The following is a 17,955-nucleotide window of genomic DNA, read 5'->3' as shown; positions in this document are numbered from 1 at the left end:
AAGCAAATATAAGCAGATATTTGTTGAGCATTTGTGTATTAGGTCAAAGCAGTCTACAAGGTAGACAGAGGATCTACTGTCTGGAACTTTGGTTATAGTTGTCAGAAACAGACAACAAAACACATAAACAAGTGTATAAATTTCAGACATGGTAAATGCTATAAAGAAACTAAAATAGGATAAAGAGTTAGACAATACGAGGGGCACCTGGGTGGCTCAGCCAGTTAAACATCCGACTTGTGGTCTTGCTCAGGTCATGATCTCACGGTTGGTTTTTTGTTTTTTTAAAAAAAAATTTTTTTTTTAATTTTTGTGTCTTTATTTTGAGAGAGAGACAGAGTGCAAACAGAGGGAGGGGCAGAGAGAGAGAGGGAGACACAGAATCTGAAGCAGGCTCCAGGCTCTGAGCGGTCAGCACAGAGCCCGACGTGGGGTTTGAACTCACGGACTGTGAGATCATGACCTGAGCCAAAGTCGGGCGCTCAACTGACTGAGCCACTCAGGTGCCCCTAAAAATTTTTTTTTAACGTTTATTTATTTTTGACAGAGAGAGAGGGAGACAGAGCATGAACAGGGAGGGGCAGACAGAGAGGGAGACACAGAATCCGAAGGAGGCTCCAGGCTCTGAGCTGTCAGCACAGAGCCCGACGCGGGGCTTGAACTCACAGACCACGAGATCATGACCTGAGCCAAAGTCAGAAGCTCAACCAACTGAGCCACCCAGGTGCCCCATGATCTCACAGTTTTTAAGATCAAGCCTCGAATAATGCTCTCCACTGACAGTGGGGAGCCTGCTTGGGATTCTCTTTCTCTCTCTGCTCCTCCCTTACTTGCACACACTCTCTTTCTGAAAATAAAATAAATAAACTTAAAAAAAAAAGAATTAGACAATATGAGATTGTATGAAAGGTTGTTCCTGTGGGGCTGGCACAGTCAGGAAAATCCTGTCTGAGGAGGCCACATTTTGGTTGAAGCCTGCATGACAGGAACAAGGCAGCTGTGCGAAGCTCTGGCTGAGTGATTTCACCTAAATCCTTATGGTCAATTCTCACACTAGGAACTGGATGAAGATATCCCTTTTAGCAAACAGTGTCACTTGCCGATTAAAAGCATGTGCTTTGCAATTAGACAAACAGAAATTGTATCCTAACTCAACCACATACTAGCTGGATAACTTTAAACAAGTCGCTAACTCTAACCCTCTGTTTTCTTGGCTGTAAAATGGGGCTAATATCACATTCCATTGCAAGATTTGAGGGAGGATTAAGTGAAATGATGTCTGCACAGTGTTTGGCACATTCGTGGATGTTCAGTTAATGTTTGTATGCTTCCCTCTTCTCTCTTGTGGTCTAGAGTGTGGAATTCGAGTTTGATAAATAATGAAAGGCTGCTTAAAGTGTTTGAGCAGTGGTGGTAAAGCAACATCATTGAAGCATGATTTTTGGAAGATGATTCCTAAAGCTGTGTGCTGAATATTTTAAAGTCGGGGGATGCCTGGAGACAGGAATATGACTAGAGCTAGTCTGGGGAGATGCTTATGAAGAACTGAAGTGTAGCTGGAGGAAATGAGAAGAAAGAACTGTGTCAAGAGAGACAGAAATGAATGAATAGGACTTGGCAGTGCAGGGGGTTGAAAAAGGAAGGAATAGGAAATTACTTTAAGATTGTGCATGTTATTAACCAGAGGATGTAAGAATTACTTTCATATGGTAGGAAACTCTTTAAATTGTCATTGCCATGGAAACAACCTAACTATCCACCAGTAGGGAACAGGTTAAATAAATTATGATATATCCAATTAATATAATTCGGCACAGCTATTAAAAAAAGCTTCTGATGGAAATAATCTGTGTAATAAGTTAATAGATTAAAAAGCATAGTGGAATGTGGTATAAATAATATGCTGTTTATAGGAGGGAAAGAGGAGGCTCATATATGAATATATTATCTCTGAATGAGTGAGTACTCAAAAAAAAAAACCCAAAAAGCAGTCGTGGCCTCGATGAAGGATCTGGGACTAAAGGACTGTGGTCAGGAGTGGGAGGAGACTGACATTTCATCCTGTTCCATTTTGAAGTGAATTTTGTAGCATATGCATGAAAGTTGTTAGGGCCAACCTGCACACAGAAGCCCACGTGGTTTGAGCGTAGCCCCTGTAAAAAAAGGAAAAGGAAGCAGTCATTTTAGGTTTTTGTTTTTTGCTTTTGTTTTTGTTTTTGAGAGAGTGTATGTGTGTGCACGCAAGTGGGAGAGGGGCCAGGAGAGTGGGAAAGAGACTCTCAAGCTGTCAGGGTAAAGCTTGATGCAGGGCTCAATCCCATGACCCCGGGATCATGACCTGAGCTGAAATCAAGAGTTGGGACACTTAACCAACGGAGCTACCCAGGTGCCCCAGGAAGCAGTCATTTTAAAATATATTCACATGTAGGAGAAATACAGAGGCAGCATCATGTGCTAGAGAAAGCGTGTGGGCTTTGGAGTTAGACTTGGATCTTAATTCCAGCACTTGCTGGTTTTGTGACCTTTGGTAAGTCACTTAAACTTTTTGAGTCTTAGCTTTCTCGTCTGAAGAATATATTTATAAGGTTATTAAGGTAAAGATAATATTTGCCTGGCGTATAGTAGGTATTAAAAAATGGTAGCTATTCCTATATTATATTGTTATATATCTACCTTTATTTCATTTTAATTAGGCTTAAGACAGTCGGCCAAAATACAAATCACTTCTCATTACTCATGCTAGACAGCAGAGTAGAGTGGGGAAAGTACTGACTTTAGAATCAAATTTCCTGGGTTTAAACCTGCTCCATCCCTTACTAGTGTGCAATCAAGTTAATCACTCTGTGCCTCAGTTTCCTCATTTGTAAAATGGAGCTAATAATAGTTCCACCTCATAGGGCTGTTGCAAGGAACAAGTTAATGTGCACTTCAAGTTAAGTTGTTACTGGGGTGCCTGGTTGGCTCAGTTGGTTAAGTATCTGACTTTGGCTCAGGTCATGATCTCACAGTTTGTGGGTTTGAGCCCTGTGTCAGGCTCTCTCTGCCCCTTCCCCGCTCCTGCACACACTGTCTTACTGTCTCTCTCTCAAAATAAATAGATAAACGTTAAAAAAAAAAAACTTAGGTACAGGGAAATGCACAGATTTTAAGTGTTCAATTTGATTGATTTCCACGTATATTCCTGTGTGACCAGACACATTTAGGATACAGAACATTTCCATTACTCCTGAAACCCTCTTCAACTCTTCTAGTTGCTTCCTACCCCCCTAGGCAGCTACTGCTTTGATTTCTATCACCTTAGCTTAATTTTACCTGTTCTTGGATTCCATATAAATGGAAGTATACAGTAGTACACTTTTGTGTCCGAACATGGGTTTTGTTTGTTTGTTTGTTTGTTTGGTTCATCAAAGTTATATGAGTCTGTAGTTTGCTGTTTTTTATTGTTGAATAGTATCCCATTGTTTGAGTGTACCACAATTTGTTTATCCTTTCCTTTGTTGATGGACATTTGAGTTGACGCCAGTTTGGAGCAAATGTGAATAAAGATACTGCAAACACTCATGTGCAGGTCTTTGTGTAGACATATGTCTTCACTTATCTTGGGTAAACACCTAAGAGTGGAATTGCTAGGTCATAGGATAAATGGATGTTTAACTTTGTAAACGGCTGTCAAAGCCACCATGCCATTTTAAGGAAACATTGGTTAACGGGTCAAAGGAAAGAGACCACTTGTGGGAAGAGTGTAAGTCAGAAATCATAACAAAGTCTCCTCCATCTTCCAATTCTTCAGAGACAGAAAGCAGGGAGGCAGTCGGTGGGAAGTAGAAAAATACGATAGAGTCACAGATTTAGTAGAGGTGGAGCTCTCAAAAAGGTTTAGCCCTCCTGACACACAAATTTATATATATTCTTTTTTAAAAAATGTATTTATTTGGAGAGAGAGAGAGAGGGAGGGAGGGAGTGAGGGAGGAAGGGCAGAGAGAGAGAGAGAGAGAGAGAGGGAGAGAGAGAGAATCCCAAAGAAGGCTCTCTGCTCTCAGTGAGGAATCTGATGTGGGGCTTGATCTCCCAGACCGTGAGATCATGACCTGAGCCAAAATCAAGGGTCAGAGGCTTAACCTTAAGACTGAGGCATCAACAAGCACACCCAAATTTATATTCTTATAATCATGTATAAAGTACTTCTACGATCTCTTTAGATCTGCACAATAATGCCATGGTGGGGGCAGAGCCCATCTTACAGTATTGCCTGTTATAGATGAGAAAACTAAAGCTCAGAGAAGAGAGAAGGACTTGCCCGAGATCCCATAGCTAGTTAGGTCTGAGCTGGGACCCAAACCTCAGTCTTCAGACCAAAAGTTTTCTGGCCCTAACTTGTAGTGCAAACGTTTATTGCCTATAGAACCTTGACAAATTATTGAACTTCTCTGGCCCAACTAACTAAGTTAACAGTTGCGTTGTGTGCTTGGCACATAGTAGAAGTACAATAAATAATAGTTTAGTTCGAATCTAAGGTAGATAAGTGGGTCTGGGCTGAAGAAAGTGTTAGCGAACGAGCCAGCAATATACCTAGCATGGTGCTGGCATGTATGTGCATGATTTATGATTATGTGAGATGTAGGTGTCACAGGCATGTCCCCTCTCTTTGTTTTGTCTAGATTCTTACCTGCAAGGCAACTCCAGCCAGAAACTCTTCTTCCTAATTCTCATCTGCTCCTCCTGTCTCCCACCCCCCATATCTCAAAGTTTTGCCTCAATGAAATGTGGTCCTGCTCATAAAAAGGCTGGAGGCTTCTGCTTTTAATACAAATGACTTACATAAATAAAGAGGCAGAAAAACATAGTAATGTAACACTTTTTTTTTTAACCGCAGGTTCTTTATGAGAATGATTGCAATTCTCTAAATCTCCTCTGACCCCGTGTACGATTCCAGAACCTACTGGTCATTGTTTTCTGGACAGCGTGTTGGCTCTGAGCAGCCTCCACCCTTCTAGTCTCCTCTGTTTCCATCCCAGTCACAGGGCTGTCAGCAGTTCTGAGTCCTGCTACCAGCCCACGGCCACTGATAACCACCTCTCTTCCTTTTTGCTAGTGTCATTTCCCAACCTGATCATAATACATTGGTTTTGGTCATAATGTGGTGAGCTCTAGAGAAACAAGAAGTAGCCGCAGCCCTTGTTCTCTGTGTAGATTAGTTTCATAGCCTGGCATTCTAAATACTTTTAAACCCTTCCTAATAAGGATGGTCCATTTCAATACTAGTTTTGTTGTCAGAAGGGTCATTGAGGTATTTTGTAGGTTTCTTCCCGTGGTGTCTTAAAGGGATATTTCCTACCTTGTTTGCTCCAGTCTCCCATCTCAGTTTTCAAAGAAGATAGCCTGAGATTCCTTGGCTCCTTAAGCCCTGGCAAGGACCTTTCCCAGTCCTTTCTGGAAAGTTCTGCCCTATGATTCAGAACCTACCCATGCCTTAGCACCCAAGAGTTTACACTTCTCCTGCCTTAGATGGTGTGTAAAGAGCTTCAGGTTTGTAGAGAGGACAGCTGCCACATACAAGTTTTGAGTGCTTGAGCAAATCACTCGCCTTCTCTGGGCCTGCATTTTCTTACCTGGGAATGCTAATCAGTCTCTGCCCTTTCTGTTGATTTCACAGGGCTTGTGTGGGCATCAAAAAAGACAAAGGTTTTTTAAGGTTTATTTATTTTTGAGAGAGAGTGTGAGTGAGTAGGGGAGAGACAGAGAGGGGGACAGAGAATCCAAAGCAGGCTCTGTGCTGACAGCAGCGAGCCTGATAGGGGGCTTGAACTCAACAAATCATGAGATCATGACCTGAGCTAAAGTTGGACGCAAAACCGACCGAGCCACCCAGGCTCCCCTAAAAGACAGTGTTTTGAAAGCCATTTGTGAACTCTAAAATGCTGTATACACATGTGTGGTCATTGTCACTTTTATTGGCTGTTTTCCTGCCTTCTCTCTGATCCACTCCTGTCACTGACCCAGTGCTAAGGAAACTGACCATCCAACGTTTTTAGAAGGAGCCTTGTTGCCAGGGGATTGTTTTCTTTATTAAGAGATCGCTGTAAGGGAATTAGGTTTTTGCTTTAGAATGTACAGCCAAAGAGCAAAACTGCTTCCTGCCACATTTGCCCACAAGGCTTCCTGAGAGGCATGTTGATGAGCTGTGGTTTTTTCCCTGCAGACTGATGATAGCAATGGAGACTTGGACCCAGGAGTCTTGCTAACAGCTCAGACCATCACATCTGAGACCACAAGCAGTACAACCACAACTCAGATTACCAAGGTAACAGACCAGTTAGAACTTCCTTCTGGAAGTCAGTGGCATGCCAAGCGTGGTGTCTCTGTAGGAAGGACCCTGGTCCGTAAGCAAGGGTTTCCAGCTCCATCCCTACTGAGCCAAATTGTTCCAACTGTCACAGATGGAAAGGCCCTGCTGCTTTCCCCAGTGGTAAACCTAGGGAGACCCTGAGGGTGTCCTAGTCTAGTGAGTAGTCTCGTAAAGTCATATGTGCTTGTTGTCTTTACACGTGCGTCTCTCTGATCACTACCCTGTCTGGACGTAAGTTGAAAAAGTCAGTTTAAGGACAGGCGTCATTGGTATTATTATGCAGCTATGTTTTCCAAGTAAAAAATCAGAACTCAGGGCCCAACAGAGAGTTTTTATATCATGTCCAGCGTCAAGGCCATGGGAACTATAGTTTGCCCACTGAAATATTGGAATTATTAGAACATTGTTTATGGGGACAAACAGCACAAATTATCTAAAATCAGAACTACTCCCTGAAAATCAGACAGTCCGTGTTTGCTGTAGCACTAGAGGAAAATGCATTTTCTTATAAGTAAGAAATCTAGATTTCTGACCAAGCTCTAGTATCAATACACAGATGACTAGAAGTTAGTTACTTACTGTGTCTAGACCTTAGTTTTCCTCATCTGTTATTTAAGGAAACCTACCCACTCTGAGGGGGTTATTTGAGGATCTTTTGATATTAATAATATGAAAATGCTTGAGAATAAAGAGCCTAATTTCAAGCTCCATGACATTTTTGTTCACAGTCTTCTGATTTTTCCCCTTGAAAATAATCAAAATATACAGAAAAGAGCAAAAAGAAAAACCTGTTTTTATTTACTCACTGAATATCTATGGTATTTAGAAGGAAGAAAAAGGGAAAAGTAAATAGCAAATTGTGATTTTCTGTTTTGCTTATTAAAGATCTTAGCAATCCAAGGGAATAGAGATGTGCTCATTTTAGTAGGTGCAGCCAAGGGTTTGGGCAAGTGGGTACGAAAGCTATTCTAGACAGTACCCAGCAGCAGATTAAAATTTGAAGTAGAGCTTTCAGATTAATCTTTTACTATTGCTGGGTTTTTTTCCCCTTTTCTTCTTTCCTTTCTTTCTCATATGACCACCTCCCTTTGGTTTCAGACTGTAAAAGGTGGGATTTCAGAGACACGGATTGAGAAGAGAATTGTGATCACAGGAGATGCCGATATTGACCATGATCAGGTGGGAACACGGAAGAGATTATGGGCATGGAAGAGGTCTCTGGGAGGGAAGATTGATGGATATAGGAGTTGGCTTTCAAAAGACGCCTCTGCCAGCTTCATCCTGAGGAACCCCCTGGGCCATTCTAGTGCTTAAATGGGAAGGGCAAAGGGAATCAGACCGCGGAGGCCTGTGGGATGGGGGCTGCAGGTGGGGGGAGCATGAAGTGGAATAGAAGGAATAGAAAGCTTTTTGGACTCAAAAATCTTGTGTTCAAATCCTGGATCTCTCCATATTGTAGCTCTTAGTTTCCTAGGCCTCCATTTCCTCATCTTTAGGATGGGCATTATGGCATCTTCCTCTCGAAGTGGTTGTGAGAATCAGGTGAGATGGGGGATGTCCACCATGAGGTACATGGTGGGCTCCGGGTGAACAGAGCTGTTGCTGTTCAGGGGACAGCGTGTCCCTAAACATGTACTGGAGACAGAACAAGATAGTAAGACCAAAGGAAAGTGTGATCCTTGCCCTCAGAGGGCTTAGTGGCAGAGGAGATGAGGGGAAGCAGGAGGAGGTAGACTGAGAATCAGGAGCCTTGACTTCGATTCTGTCCTAGATCTGTCACTGACTTACTGTTTGACCTTGGGCAAACCATACTACCTCTGATTCTTTTTTGTCTCCTAAAAGAGAATAGGTTGATCTAGATCATTTCTGGGCTCTTCTGAGTGCTAAAAATCTATGTTTCTATATTAATTAGATGCTAATTGTGCTGCAAGCAATTAACAAATAATAAGGTCAGGATTGATGCTCCTAGCTCTCTGCTGAGTGAGGTGAGAACAGTAAAGCTGCAGAGAAGAGGGGGTGGAAGGGACTGCATGCAAATGCTTCTGGAATCATTGACAGCAGTGCTGGAGCAATCATTCTGTGGCCTTTATGCTGATATCTTGAGTACCTTAAAAAAAAAGAAAGAAAGAAAAAGAAAAAGAAAACCTGAGCTGCACCACGGGCAGCTCCCTTGGTAGCAGGGCTGAGACTCCCAGCTGAGAATGGCTGCCGAGTCCAAGTGGGAGGCCCTGCAGCCTGTTCGCCTCTACTTGGTGGATCCCACGGTTACCTGCCTGCACCCACCTACTTGGTCCGGTTGATTTGAGCCCCTGCTATGTGCTCAGTCTGTGTTAGACAGCAAGAGCAGGAGGACGGGAAGGTGTTTTGGGTTTGGAGTGAGACAGCACTGAGTTGACTCTTGATTCTGCAACTTACTAGTTGTGTGTCCTTGAGCAAGTTATTTTACTTCTCTGAGCTGTAATTTTGCCATCTGTAAAAGAAAGATGATCCTAGATTTCTTTCAGGATTGTTAGAAACATACTTGAGAGCTCAGAGAGATGCTCCTTTGTCCCTCAGTTCTGCTAGGTATGAGGGATGCACGGAAGGGATGAGATATGGTGTATTCTGGATGGGTGGGGAGGCAATTAAAGCAAGAAGTAGTGTGTTGCAGGCTTTCCTGGAGAGAGAGGTGTCAGCCAGAGTAACCGAAGAGATGGTTTGGGCTGGGCCTTCACACATGAGCAGGTGGGTTGGGAAAAAAAAGATCAGGGAAAATGAGCAGGGGCCTATAGAGGTGCCAGTTTCATGGAGTCAGAAGACCAAAAGAGGAACTTCCCCTCTTCCCTCATCCCTCCTAGAGATAGTTCTTAAGAGCCAGGTTCAATAGTCAAGTGTTCAGATCTAGCTAGAATCCTTTTTTTTTTAATTATTTATTAAAATTTTTTTTAACGTTTATTTATTTTTGAGAGAGAATGGTAGAGTGCGAGCAGGAGAGGGGCAAGAGGAGACAGAGAATCTGAAGCAGGCTCCAGACTCTGAGCTGTCAGCACAGAGCCCAGCATAGGCCTCAAACCCACCAACCGTGAGATCATGACCTGAGCCAAAGTTGGACGCTTAACCAACTGAGCCACCCAGGCACCCCTTTTTAAAAAAATTTTTTTAACTTGATTTATTTATTTATTTTGAGAGAAAGAGAGAGAGAAAGCAGGGTAGGGGCAGAAGGAGAGAGAGAATTCCAAGCAGGCTCCATGCTGTCAGCAGAGTCTGATGTAGCGCTCAAACTCACGAACCGTGAGATCATGACCTGAGCTGAAACCAAGATTCAGATGCTTAACCGACTGAGCCATCCAGGCTCCCCTAGTGTCCTTTTTAATAGGGAGGGCCTGTCTCTTGAGAATCCCCAGATCACCGTTCCCCAAAGCACCTTGGGTGCTGTGAGCTTGAGGCTCAGAGACTTGCTACCCAGGAAGAGTAGTGGTATAATTTCCCTGACTTTCCCTCTGTTTTCATTTAGTTTTTCTAAAATGATCAGAATTCCTTCAGATGCTAACACAGGGTCTCCCTGAAACTAAATGACAGTGTAGTGAAGAAGAAAGCCTTATAGATTTAAGTTAAAATCCCTGCTGCATTACTTACTAGCTGGGAAACATTAACCACTTTATTTAACCACTGAACCTCGGTTTCTTTGTCTGTAAAATAGAAACAATGAGAGGCGCCTGGCTGACTCAGCTGGAAGAGCAGGCAACTCTTGATCTTGGGGTTGTGAGTTTGAGCCCCACGTTGGGCACAGAGCCCAACAAAACAAAGTGGAAACATGGGGTGCCTGGGTGGCTCAGTTAGTTAAGTGTTCAACTTCAGCTCAGGTCATGATCTCACGGTTCGTGGGTTCAAGCCCGTCGGACTCTGTGCTGACAGCTCAGAGTCTGGAGCCTGCTTCGGATTCTGTGTCTCCCTCTCTCTCTGCCCCTCCCCCAATTCATGCTTTGTCTCTCTCTCCCTCCCTCTCTCTCAAAATAAACATTAAAAAGTAAAAATTTTAAAATGAAGTGGAAACAGTGATGCTACCCTAATTTCATTGAGCCATCCTGAAGATTAAATACATAATAATAATAATGTGCTTAGGCCAATGCATGGCATCTAATAGGCCCTCCCACTCTTCCTTACTTTCTTTCCTCTCCGTTAGCCGAAGATACCTCTTCCTTTTTGTAGCATGCTTCTATATTTTCCTCTTCTGTTCTGAACTTCCCGGCTACCCTATAGTGAATACAGATTTTCCACTCACTTCTTGAGTGAATCCTCCCAGACCCACCCAGCAGGTACAGCTGTCACCCCTAAAGTCCCTTTATGATTCCTTGACGACAGCTCTAGTCTTCCCTGTCTCTGTGTTTTCAGTCCAGGAGCCTCCCTATGTAGGATAGGGGAGGTAAGGCTATTATCAGCTTGGCTTAGCCTAAATGCTGCCCCGGTACTACAGACGGAAAGATTGAATTTGCCAGAGAAACCATGTCCTGAGACCCCTGCCTTCCTTCACCAGCCAGCCTGCTTTCTGCCTGATGAACATTGTTTCTGTCTTTCTCAGGTCCTCGTACAGGCCATCAAGGAGGCAAAGGAGCAGCACCCAGACATGTCAGTGACCAAGGTGGTCGTCCATCAGGAGACCGAAATCTCTGAGGAATGAGCTCAGGTATGGGCTGTTCTTGGTGGGGTGGAGGGGGTCCACTGTCCCCCCCTCAGAGAACACTGAGCAGGAACATCCCCCAGAGGTGTCCACACTGGGACTTAATAAAGCAAAGGCAAAGGAGAGGCTGATGAGGGAGACAAAGAAGTTACTAAGGATTTGGCTCCAATGAGAGCAGCTAGCCTCCTTGGGTCCTCCTGCCTTTATCAGGCCAGCAGTGATAGGCTGGAGGACACACCCTAGGCCTGGATGGAAACCCCCACTCACTTCGTGAATCTTCCCGTTTCCTCCTGCTTCTTCACTTAGCCTTCCCTCTCTCTTCTGTCTGCGATCTGCTCTCTGCCGTCACAGGGATCTCTGAGTCTAAACCTCAGAGAGCCAGAGGAGAACAAAACCAAGAAAAGCAGGACCTGCCTGTCCAGAAATGTGGGCTTGGGGGCTAGGGGACTAGGGGGCCAGGCCAGACTAGAAAATTGAAAGCAGCATAGCAGCTTTCAGAGAGCCCAGGGATCCAGATAAATTTACGCCTAAAAGTAGTTTACAAACAACTCGAAGAAGCCATCGATCACAGGTAGGACTGGGCTCTGTAAAACTGCTCAGGCCCAGCTTGTGACTTGGGGCCACAGAACTGGCAGTGGGGCTGGGTGGCTGTTTTCCTTTGCTGGATTTAAAAAGTGTGCTTTCTCTCCTCTAGGAACTATCCTACCCCAACTCCCCGCCTGTCTCCCATCCAAGAGAAAACCAGCAAAATGATAAAGAAGCTTTCCTGCAATAGTCAGACATCAGACTTTGAAAATTACTCTAAACCACCAGAAAATTTCACTTTCTATTTGGAATTTATACCAAGAGAGTCTTCTAGACATCACTGGTTCTTTTAATACTTTTTCTACATTGTGATACCAGAAATTGTTCAACTTTTCACTCTATGGACTGTTTTTAAAGAGCTTTTTGGTTTTTTTATGGGGTGGTTTGTAACCCCTTTAACCTAGCCTCTCTCCATTTATTTCCAACCCAGATCCTGACAGGTCCACAGAATTCTTGGGGAAATCCTCCAAAGATTCTGTCAGCTGTGTTGGGGGCCAAAGCCAGCTTAATGGGGCTTTCCTGCTCGTCCCCTAGTTTTATACCCTTTGGATGTCAGCAGAAACTTCATTAACCAGCCCTTTCTCAGAGCCAATGATGTGACTTTACCACGTGAGGCAGGGCAGCTGTCCTGATCCACAGGCCCCAGGAAAACATCCCTGTCCCTTTGTTGAGGGTGGTTTCAGTGAGGCAGAGATCTCTGCTAAGAATGTAGTATTGTTTTTCCTTCTTTCCTCCTATTCTTTCTTTTTGGAGCTTCTTTAGATCAAAGACATAAGAAGTTGTTTCATATCTATCTGATACTGTGAATGTTTGAACATATCCGTGGCCTTCACCTTCCTGCCCTCCCTCCCCTTTTACCTCATCAGAAGCAGTGGCTCTGCTAAGTGCTCCCCCCACTTCCCATCTCAGGAGACCAAAACTCACAGAAAAATAGGCACTTTTGGCCAGAAGCTCCAATGGCACATTTTTAGTGGTGATTTAGGCAAGGAGAAAGTTAATGAGGTTTTAAGAAAGGTTTTCTAGTTCTGGGAATGTGCACTTCACACAGGGGAATGGTGGGGTTTACCTCAGTCAGATCTTGCTAAGTATTTCCAGGTGACCAACCCTGGGCCTCTTTCTTTAATCCTGGGATGACAGGGAATGTGACTCAGAGAGGAGGTCTTGTCCCTTGTCCTTTCTTCTCCTGACTGATACCTGCCTGCAGACACCCTTCTGGAGCAAGGGAATTGACTTTTAGGGGCCATCCTTCCCACAAAACCCTGCACGACAAGGGGAACAAACACCAGCCCTGCTCGTTCCCACTCGCCATCTGAGGTCTGTCAGGTTTTATAGGCTTGATTTTTGTGGTGGGTTGTGGGTTTATTTTACTTTTACTTTTTTGTTGTTGTTGCTGTTCGTTTGGTTTTGAAAATGGGACTGACTGATGTGCCCAATTCCACCATTCCTGGTAGGTCTGGGGGCATTTTTATTTAATAGCACTTCTCGAATCTTCCAGCTTGCTCCCACAAACACATCTGCCCGGAAGTTCTTGGAATCTTATTCTGGGACAGAAGTGAACCTCATGAGATAGACAGCGGATCACAGTCAGCAGTCTCGGGGGGCTCCGGAGCAGTGAGAGACGTCGAAAACCCCTGCTCCCCACTGTGGGAGGCAGCCACCTGTGTCCAAAGCCTCTTCTGGCCGAGTCTTGTTTTAGACAAACGCAGCTGGTTTGAACTGATTGCAGACGTGTGCATTTTCCTTTAGTACTTATGTGAGAATATTACTAGCCGAGAGGCAGCTCTCTCTGGAGAGGGATGAAGAGCTCAGGTAGGGTATATGACAGGCCTGCGGAGACAGGACTGTCCTGTCTCAGGAGCAGACTTCCAGCCCGTGGGCACAGGGTCTGAAACGATGGGGCTCTCTTGGTGGTACCCATGCCCAGGCTGCGTCGCCAGGAGTGGTGGTGAGGTTAGGAATCCAGCTCACATCAGAAGGCGTGTAACATGAGCTCCCTTGCCCGCGGCCAGCTGTCCTGTTGAAAGAGCTGCCAGCTTCCCAGGCTGCCAGCTGTGGAATGAAGAGGGTCGGGGTAAGGAAGAGGGCACAGGGTGAGCATCAGCGGCCCGGCATGCCGGGTTCTCCACTGCCTGCACTGGTGCGGCAGCTTTCACCGCACAGGACCTATGACAGGGGCCCACGCTTCCCCTCGGCTCTGTCACCCGCTCACAGTGCTTCTCCTCCCGCTTCCTTAACTATAAATTGGACCAGAAGATCTCGAATGCCCTTCCAGCACTGAGAAGCCACGATTTGGACAAGCTAGGCAGAAGGTGTCCTTCCAAGCGTCTCTCCCTATCCTGCCTCTCTGGTAACAGATCTGAGGGTTCGACAGTTGTTTGGATTTTATTTCTTCCTGCAGTTGTGTGTGCATTTGTGTGTGTGTGTGTGTGTGTGAAGAAAAACAGATTCTGTCCAGGTGGAAATGGTGAAGAGGGGAGGGGAGAGTTTTATTTCCAGGGTCAGAGACTTGGCAGCAATTTCCCTAAAGTGACTCAGACACACCACAGTAACAATTCTCGCTGCAGTTTTATTTTTATTTCACTTGAGAAGTAAAGACTTCCTCCAAGCCACATGAGGTCTCTGTCACCCCCCCACCACCCACCCACCCACCAAGCAGGACCTAAATTTCCAAGCCGAGGGCCCGAAGAACCTGGCCACAGGGACCTTTCAGGGCCTCTTTGCCCTCCGGCCCAGGCCTCCCCATCGCATGTTCTGCAGGGTGGTGGGGGGGAGGAGGGGACAACCGTCTGCCCTGGGAAGTGGAGCCAGAGCTATGGCCTGACCAACACCACAGAATGCCCACTGCTCGTGGAAATACCCGCCCAGGATCTCAGCCCCCGGCTGGCTGTTTTTACAGATCTCTCTCAAATGTATTATTTTGGTGACAAAAATGAAGGAGCTTTGTAAATTTTTTTAAAATTATGAATCATATCAAGTAGTTGTTTACATTTCTTGACAAATAGGAACTATGGCAGCAGAATCAAATTGGCAAAATCTCTAGAGTAAAAAGGCAATAATTAGGTCTGCTGTTTTGGCCTTTTGTAGTAAGAGAAGTGGTGTAGTGCTTAGATTCGTGTTTGGTCTTGCTTCTTGTATTGCATTTTTCAATAAACTTACAAAAAAAAAAAGACTGAATCTGTGAGAATTGATCAACTTTTAAAGTTCTCTTTTCCTACCAGCAATCTGGGAAAAATTAAACATGGGTAAGGGAGACCCAAATTCAAGCCACTTTCTAAAGTAAGCTACCCAACATTGGCCAAAATGTGGCTTCAACGTTGTATAAAAGGAGATCTGACAAATGCTTTTTGCCTGCTGGAGGGAGATTTTGCAGCACAGGCCATGACAGAGGAGAGAAGGGGGCTTCTCAGACCTGTTTAGGGAGGGGCCAGACCCTCGGTAGGAAGACTTTGGCAGTAGTGTAGCCCTAGTGGGGTGTACCCCGCATGGCTGAGGGGAGACAGGGGCTGAGGTGGTGGGAGATGAAGCCTCAGGCCTCATCCCAGATGGCAGTGGAGGGTCTCTGCTCTACCCCATTGCCCGTCTTCCCCGACCCTGCAACTGGCACCACCTTGGAGGGAGCCCATCCCAGCCTGTAACATCCCAACCTTCCTTCTGAGTCTTAGGGGTCCTTGCTCACCACTTGGGGTTTGCCAAGACACCAGGTTTCTCCCAGTCACCCTGACCTGGACCTCCAGCCCCCTCAGGTACCTGTCCGAGGCTAAGTAAGGCCACTTTTGGAGGCTTAAAAGAGATCCCAAGGCCGAGTCGTGCTGGTCTCCAGACTCCACATTAAAGCTCATTGTCTCCAGCTTATTGAACCCTGTGCAGTTGGCATTTGTCTGCCGACACGCAAGTCAGGATGCCTTAGCAGCTGATGGGGCCAGAGCATCCACCTCCAGTCTGGGATGTGACTGATGCTTCTACTAGATATTGGGACTTCTGGTCCTGTAACCAATGTCCATGCTGCAGCCGCCTAGAAGGCTGTCCCTTACTCCTCAAACCCGGGCTCCCAAGTCCCCTCCTCCTCCCAACTTGGCATAACCCCCCAGACTGAGGCGGTCCAGCCGTGGCCAGCTCCGGTGAGTGCAGTCTCGAGCTGCCGGGGCCCCAAGTAGGAGCTCCCCAAGGCCCAGATCCAGAGACTTGGAATGTTCGATGCAGGAACCAGAGGGCTGCACGGTGATAATCACATGGCCAGTCTGGGTCCGTGGACCCCAGGGTGGGGGCAGCCCTGGGCCCTTCAGAGGGTAACTGTTGAGCAGGGCAGGTAACCCCAAGCGAGGATTAGCAGGCTCTGAACGCAGACTCCGCACTGACGGAACGGGTGAGGTGCCCCGACGCGGGGACAGATCCCAACTTTCTGGCTCTGCGCGGCCTATGGCTCGGGGAGTCCTGGGTCCGGGGCTGGGGAGGAGGGCGCAGTCCCAGCCGGCGCCGTCAGGAGGGCGGAGCGCCTGAGCCCGCAGCACCCCCTGGCGAAGCCGTCGCGTCTCCAAGTCGCGGTTCTCGTAGAGTAGCGTGTTGGCGCAGATGAACACGAACAGGCCGACGCCCATGACCACCGGCCCGAGGAGCCGCAGCCGCTCGTGCGGGCCGTGGGCCCGGCCGGCGCCGCGACCCTCGCGTCGCAGCTCGCTCAGGAGGGGCGCGCTGGCATTGGCAGCGCGCGGCCCTGGGGCGCCGGCGCGGTGCGGCCAGTAGCCGGCCACGGCGATGCCCATGCCCACCAGTACCACGAGCGCCCCCAGCGCCGCGAACGCCCCCGACGGCGAGCGCAGCCGCAGCCGTGCCCGCACCCGCAGAGGTTCGGGCGGGGAGCGCGGGCGCCGGCGGCGGCCCAGGCGGCGGCCCAGGCGAGAGACGCGGCCCTCGGGGCTCCTGCGCACCTCCCCGCAGTCTCCAGGGCTCCCAGCCGTCATCTCGCCGTCGTCTAGGCGCTCTGCAGAGAGATGGGAGGCAGGGACTGAACCGACGGGCCTAGGGTCGGAGCGCCAGGTGGGGGGCCCAAATCCGGGAGGCAAGCTCAGGCTGCCTCGCCCAGGCCGCTTGGAGATCCCTGGCGGCCACCCCCGGATTTTCCCGGGCCGCGAGGCGGGGAGCCGCCCCCGCTCGGGTTTTCCGCAGCGGAGCTCGGAGCCAGGGACGCGCGGCAGAAGCCGGAGTTGGCCGGGCCCACGGGCGGAGAGGAGGGAGGGGGGGGCGCGGGCTGCTACCTGGCGCATCCTCGGCTGCGGGTCTCCGGCCTCCAGAGCCCTCTTCGCCAGCCCGCCGGCCCCGGGCCTCAGGAGGTGTGCGGGCCCCCCGGCAGTGGCGTCTCCAGGGTAAGTCCCGCCCGGGATCGACCTCACCCCCGCACGTGGGTGCACCGTAAAGGAGGGAGGGGGCGCTCAGACCGCCCGGGTCCGCTGGGGTCGCTCGCGGGCCCCACCTCCCCCCTACTGCGCTTTACATACCGCAGCGTAGGAAGGAGGGGGTGTCACTGACTCCAGCCTCTTCCTGCCCGCCCCCTCCTTTCAGACCTCCTCAGTCTGCACTGAAGCTGCAGCAGGAGAGACTTGAGCTAGACTCCAGGAAGACCGTTCCGATCAAGACCAGTGGCAGACTTTGCCCGGGATTGCTTTAAACTCCGCGTAGACGAGGCCTCTCCTCCCCCAGCGGCCCGGCAGTGGCCAGGGCAGGGCGCAGGGGGCTGCAGGTGCTGGGCGCGGGGCCCTGCCGGTAGAGCTCCCCTCCGGCTCGCCCGTCGGCCTGGGCAAAGCTGTTCCCAGGTTGCAGCGTTTCCAATTCGAGCTCCTCGGGATGAATCATCCCCCTTTCCCGCCGCCTGTCCTCCTTTCCGGCCTCCTCCACCCGAGGCCTCTGTGGCCCGCGTCCCGGACGGAGCAGCACCGCCCCAGCACCTCAGGCCGCCCCAGCCTGGGCCGCCCGGCTTAAGCCCTTCCCGGCCTGTGGCCTGAGGACTGGAGCCGGGGCCGGGTAAGGAGTAGCTGGGTTGTGTGTGGTGTGGCCCCCATGGGAGGGAGGGTGTGGGAGGAAACCGGGCCCCCGCCCAGGAGCCCTGGCCCGCAGGGGGAGAGTTAGGACCTCGCTGTCCGGTGGTGCGTCTTCACTCCCCCAGTATGGTTTCTAAACAGCTTCAGTGCTGGAACCTGTAGCCGAAGCCCCAGGAAGGAGGCCTTGCTACCCCACTCACTCCCCATCCGCACCCCGAAGCTCAAGACACGACACCCCATCCCTGCCTCCAACAGGAGTGCCTAAGGCTCGGGGCCTAGCACTGAGCCGCAGTCTGCCGCGTCCAAAGCCTAATTTTCACAGATGGAAACTGCGG

At 48.4% G+C, this 17,955-nt stretch overlaps 2 protein-coding genes across 10 annotated transcripts in view; one reads left to right on the top strand and one right to left on the bottom strand.

Moving 5' to 3' along the window:
- Window positions 1-13,175, top strand: part of EPB41 (erythrocyte membrane protein band 4.1) — a 199,173-nt gene extending 185,998 nt beyond the window's left edge. For 8 of the 9 annotated variants that reach the window (XM_047085149.1, XM_047085141.1, XM_047085140.1 and 5 more), the window contains 4 exons: window positions 6,200-6,301; window positions 7,445-7,525; window positions 10,905-11,009; window positions 11,698-13,175. In XM_047085149.1, the coding sequence (XP_046941105.1) occupies window positions 6,200-6,301; window positions 7,445-7,525; window positions 10,905-11,003 (282 nt within the window). In that variant the 3' untranslated portion in view covers window positions 11,004-11,009; window positions 11,698-13,175. The remainder of the gene's footprint in view (window positions 1-6,199; window positions 6,302-7,444; window positions 7,526-10,904; window positions 11,010-11,697) is intronic. The other variant, XM_047085148.1, reaches the window with a different exon arrangement.
- Window positions 13,176-14,152: 977 nt separating this feature from the next.
- TMEM200B (transmembrane protein 200B) lies at window positions 14,153-16,546 on the bottom strand. The gene has a single exon (XM_047085150.1). The coding sequence runs from the start codon at window positions 16,544-16,546 to the stop codon at window positions 15,623-15,625; it is 924 nt and encodes a 307-aa protein (XP_046941106.1). The 3' UTR covers window positions 14,153-15,622.
- Between the last annotated feature and the right edge of the window lie 1,409 nt (window positions 16,547-17,955).

Source organism: Lynx rufus, unplaced genomic scaffold (assembly GCF_022079265.1).
Source record: "Lynx rufus isolate CCGP_SWC_20201006 ecotype Redwood Valley unplaced genomic scaffold, mLynRuf1.p SCAF_2, whole genome shotgun sequence".
Lineage (NCBI taxonomy): Eukaryota > Metazoa > Chordata > Mammalia > Carnivora > Felidae > Lynx > Lynx rufus.
The sequence above is the reverse complement of the archived record's forward strand: the minus strand, read 5'-3'. Positions and strand labels throughout refer to the sequence as shown.

What these genes read in the sequence shown, in the direction of transcription:
- TMEM200B (XM_047085150.1), bottom strand. Translation starts at nt 16,546, where the DNA reads ATGACGGCTGGGAGCCCTGGAGACTGCGGGGAGGTGCGCAGGAGCCCC.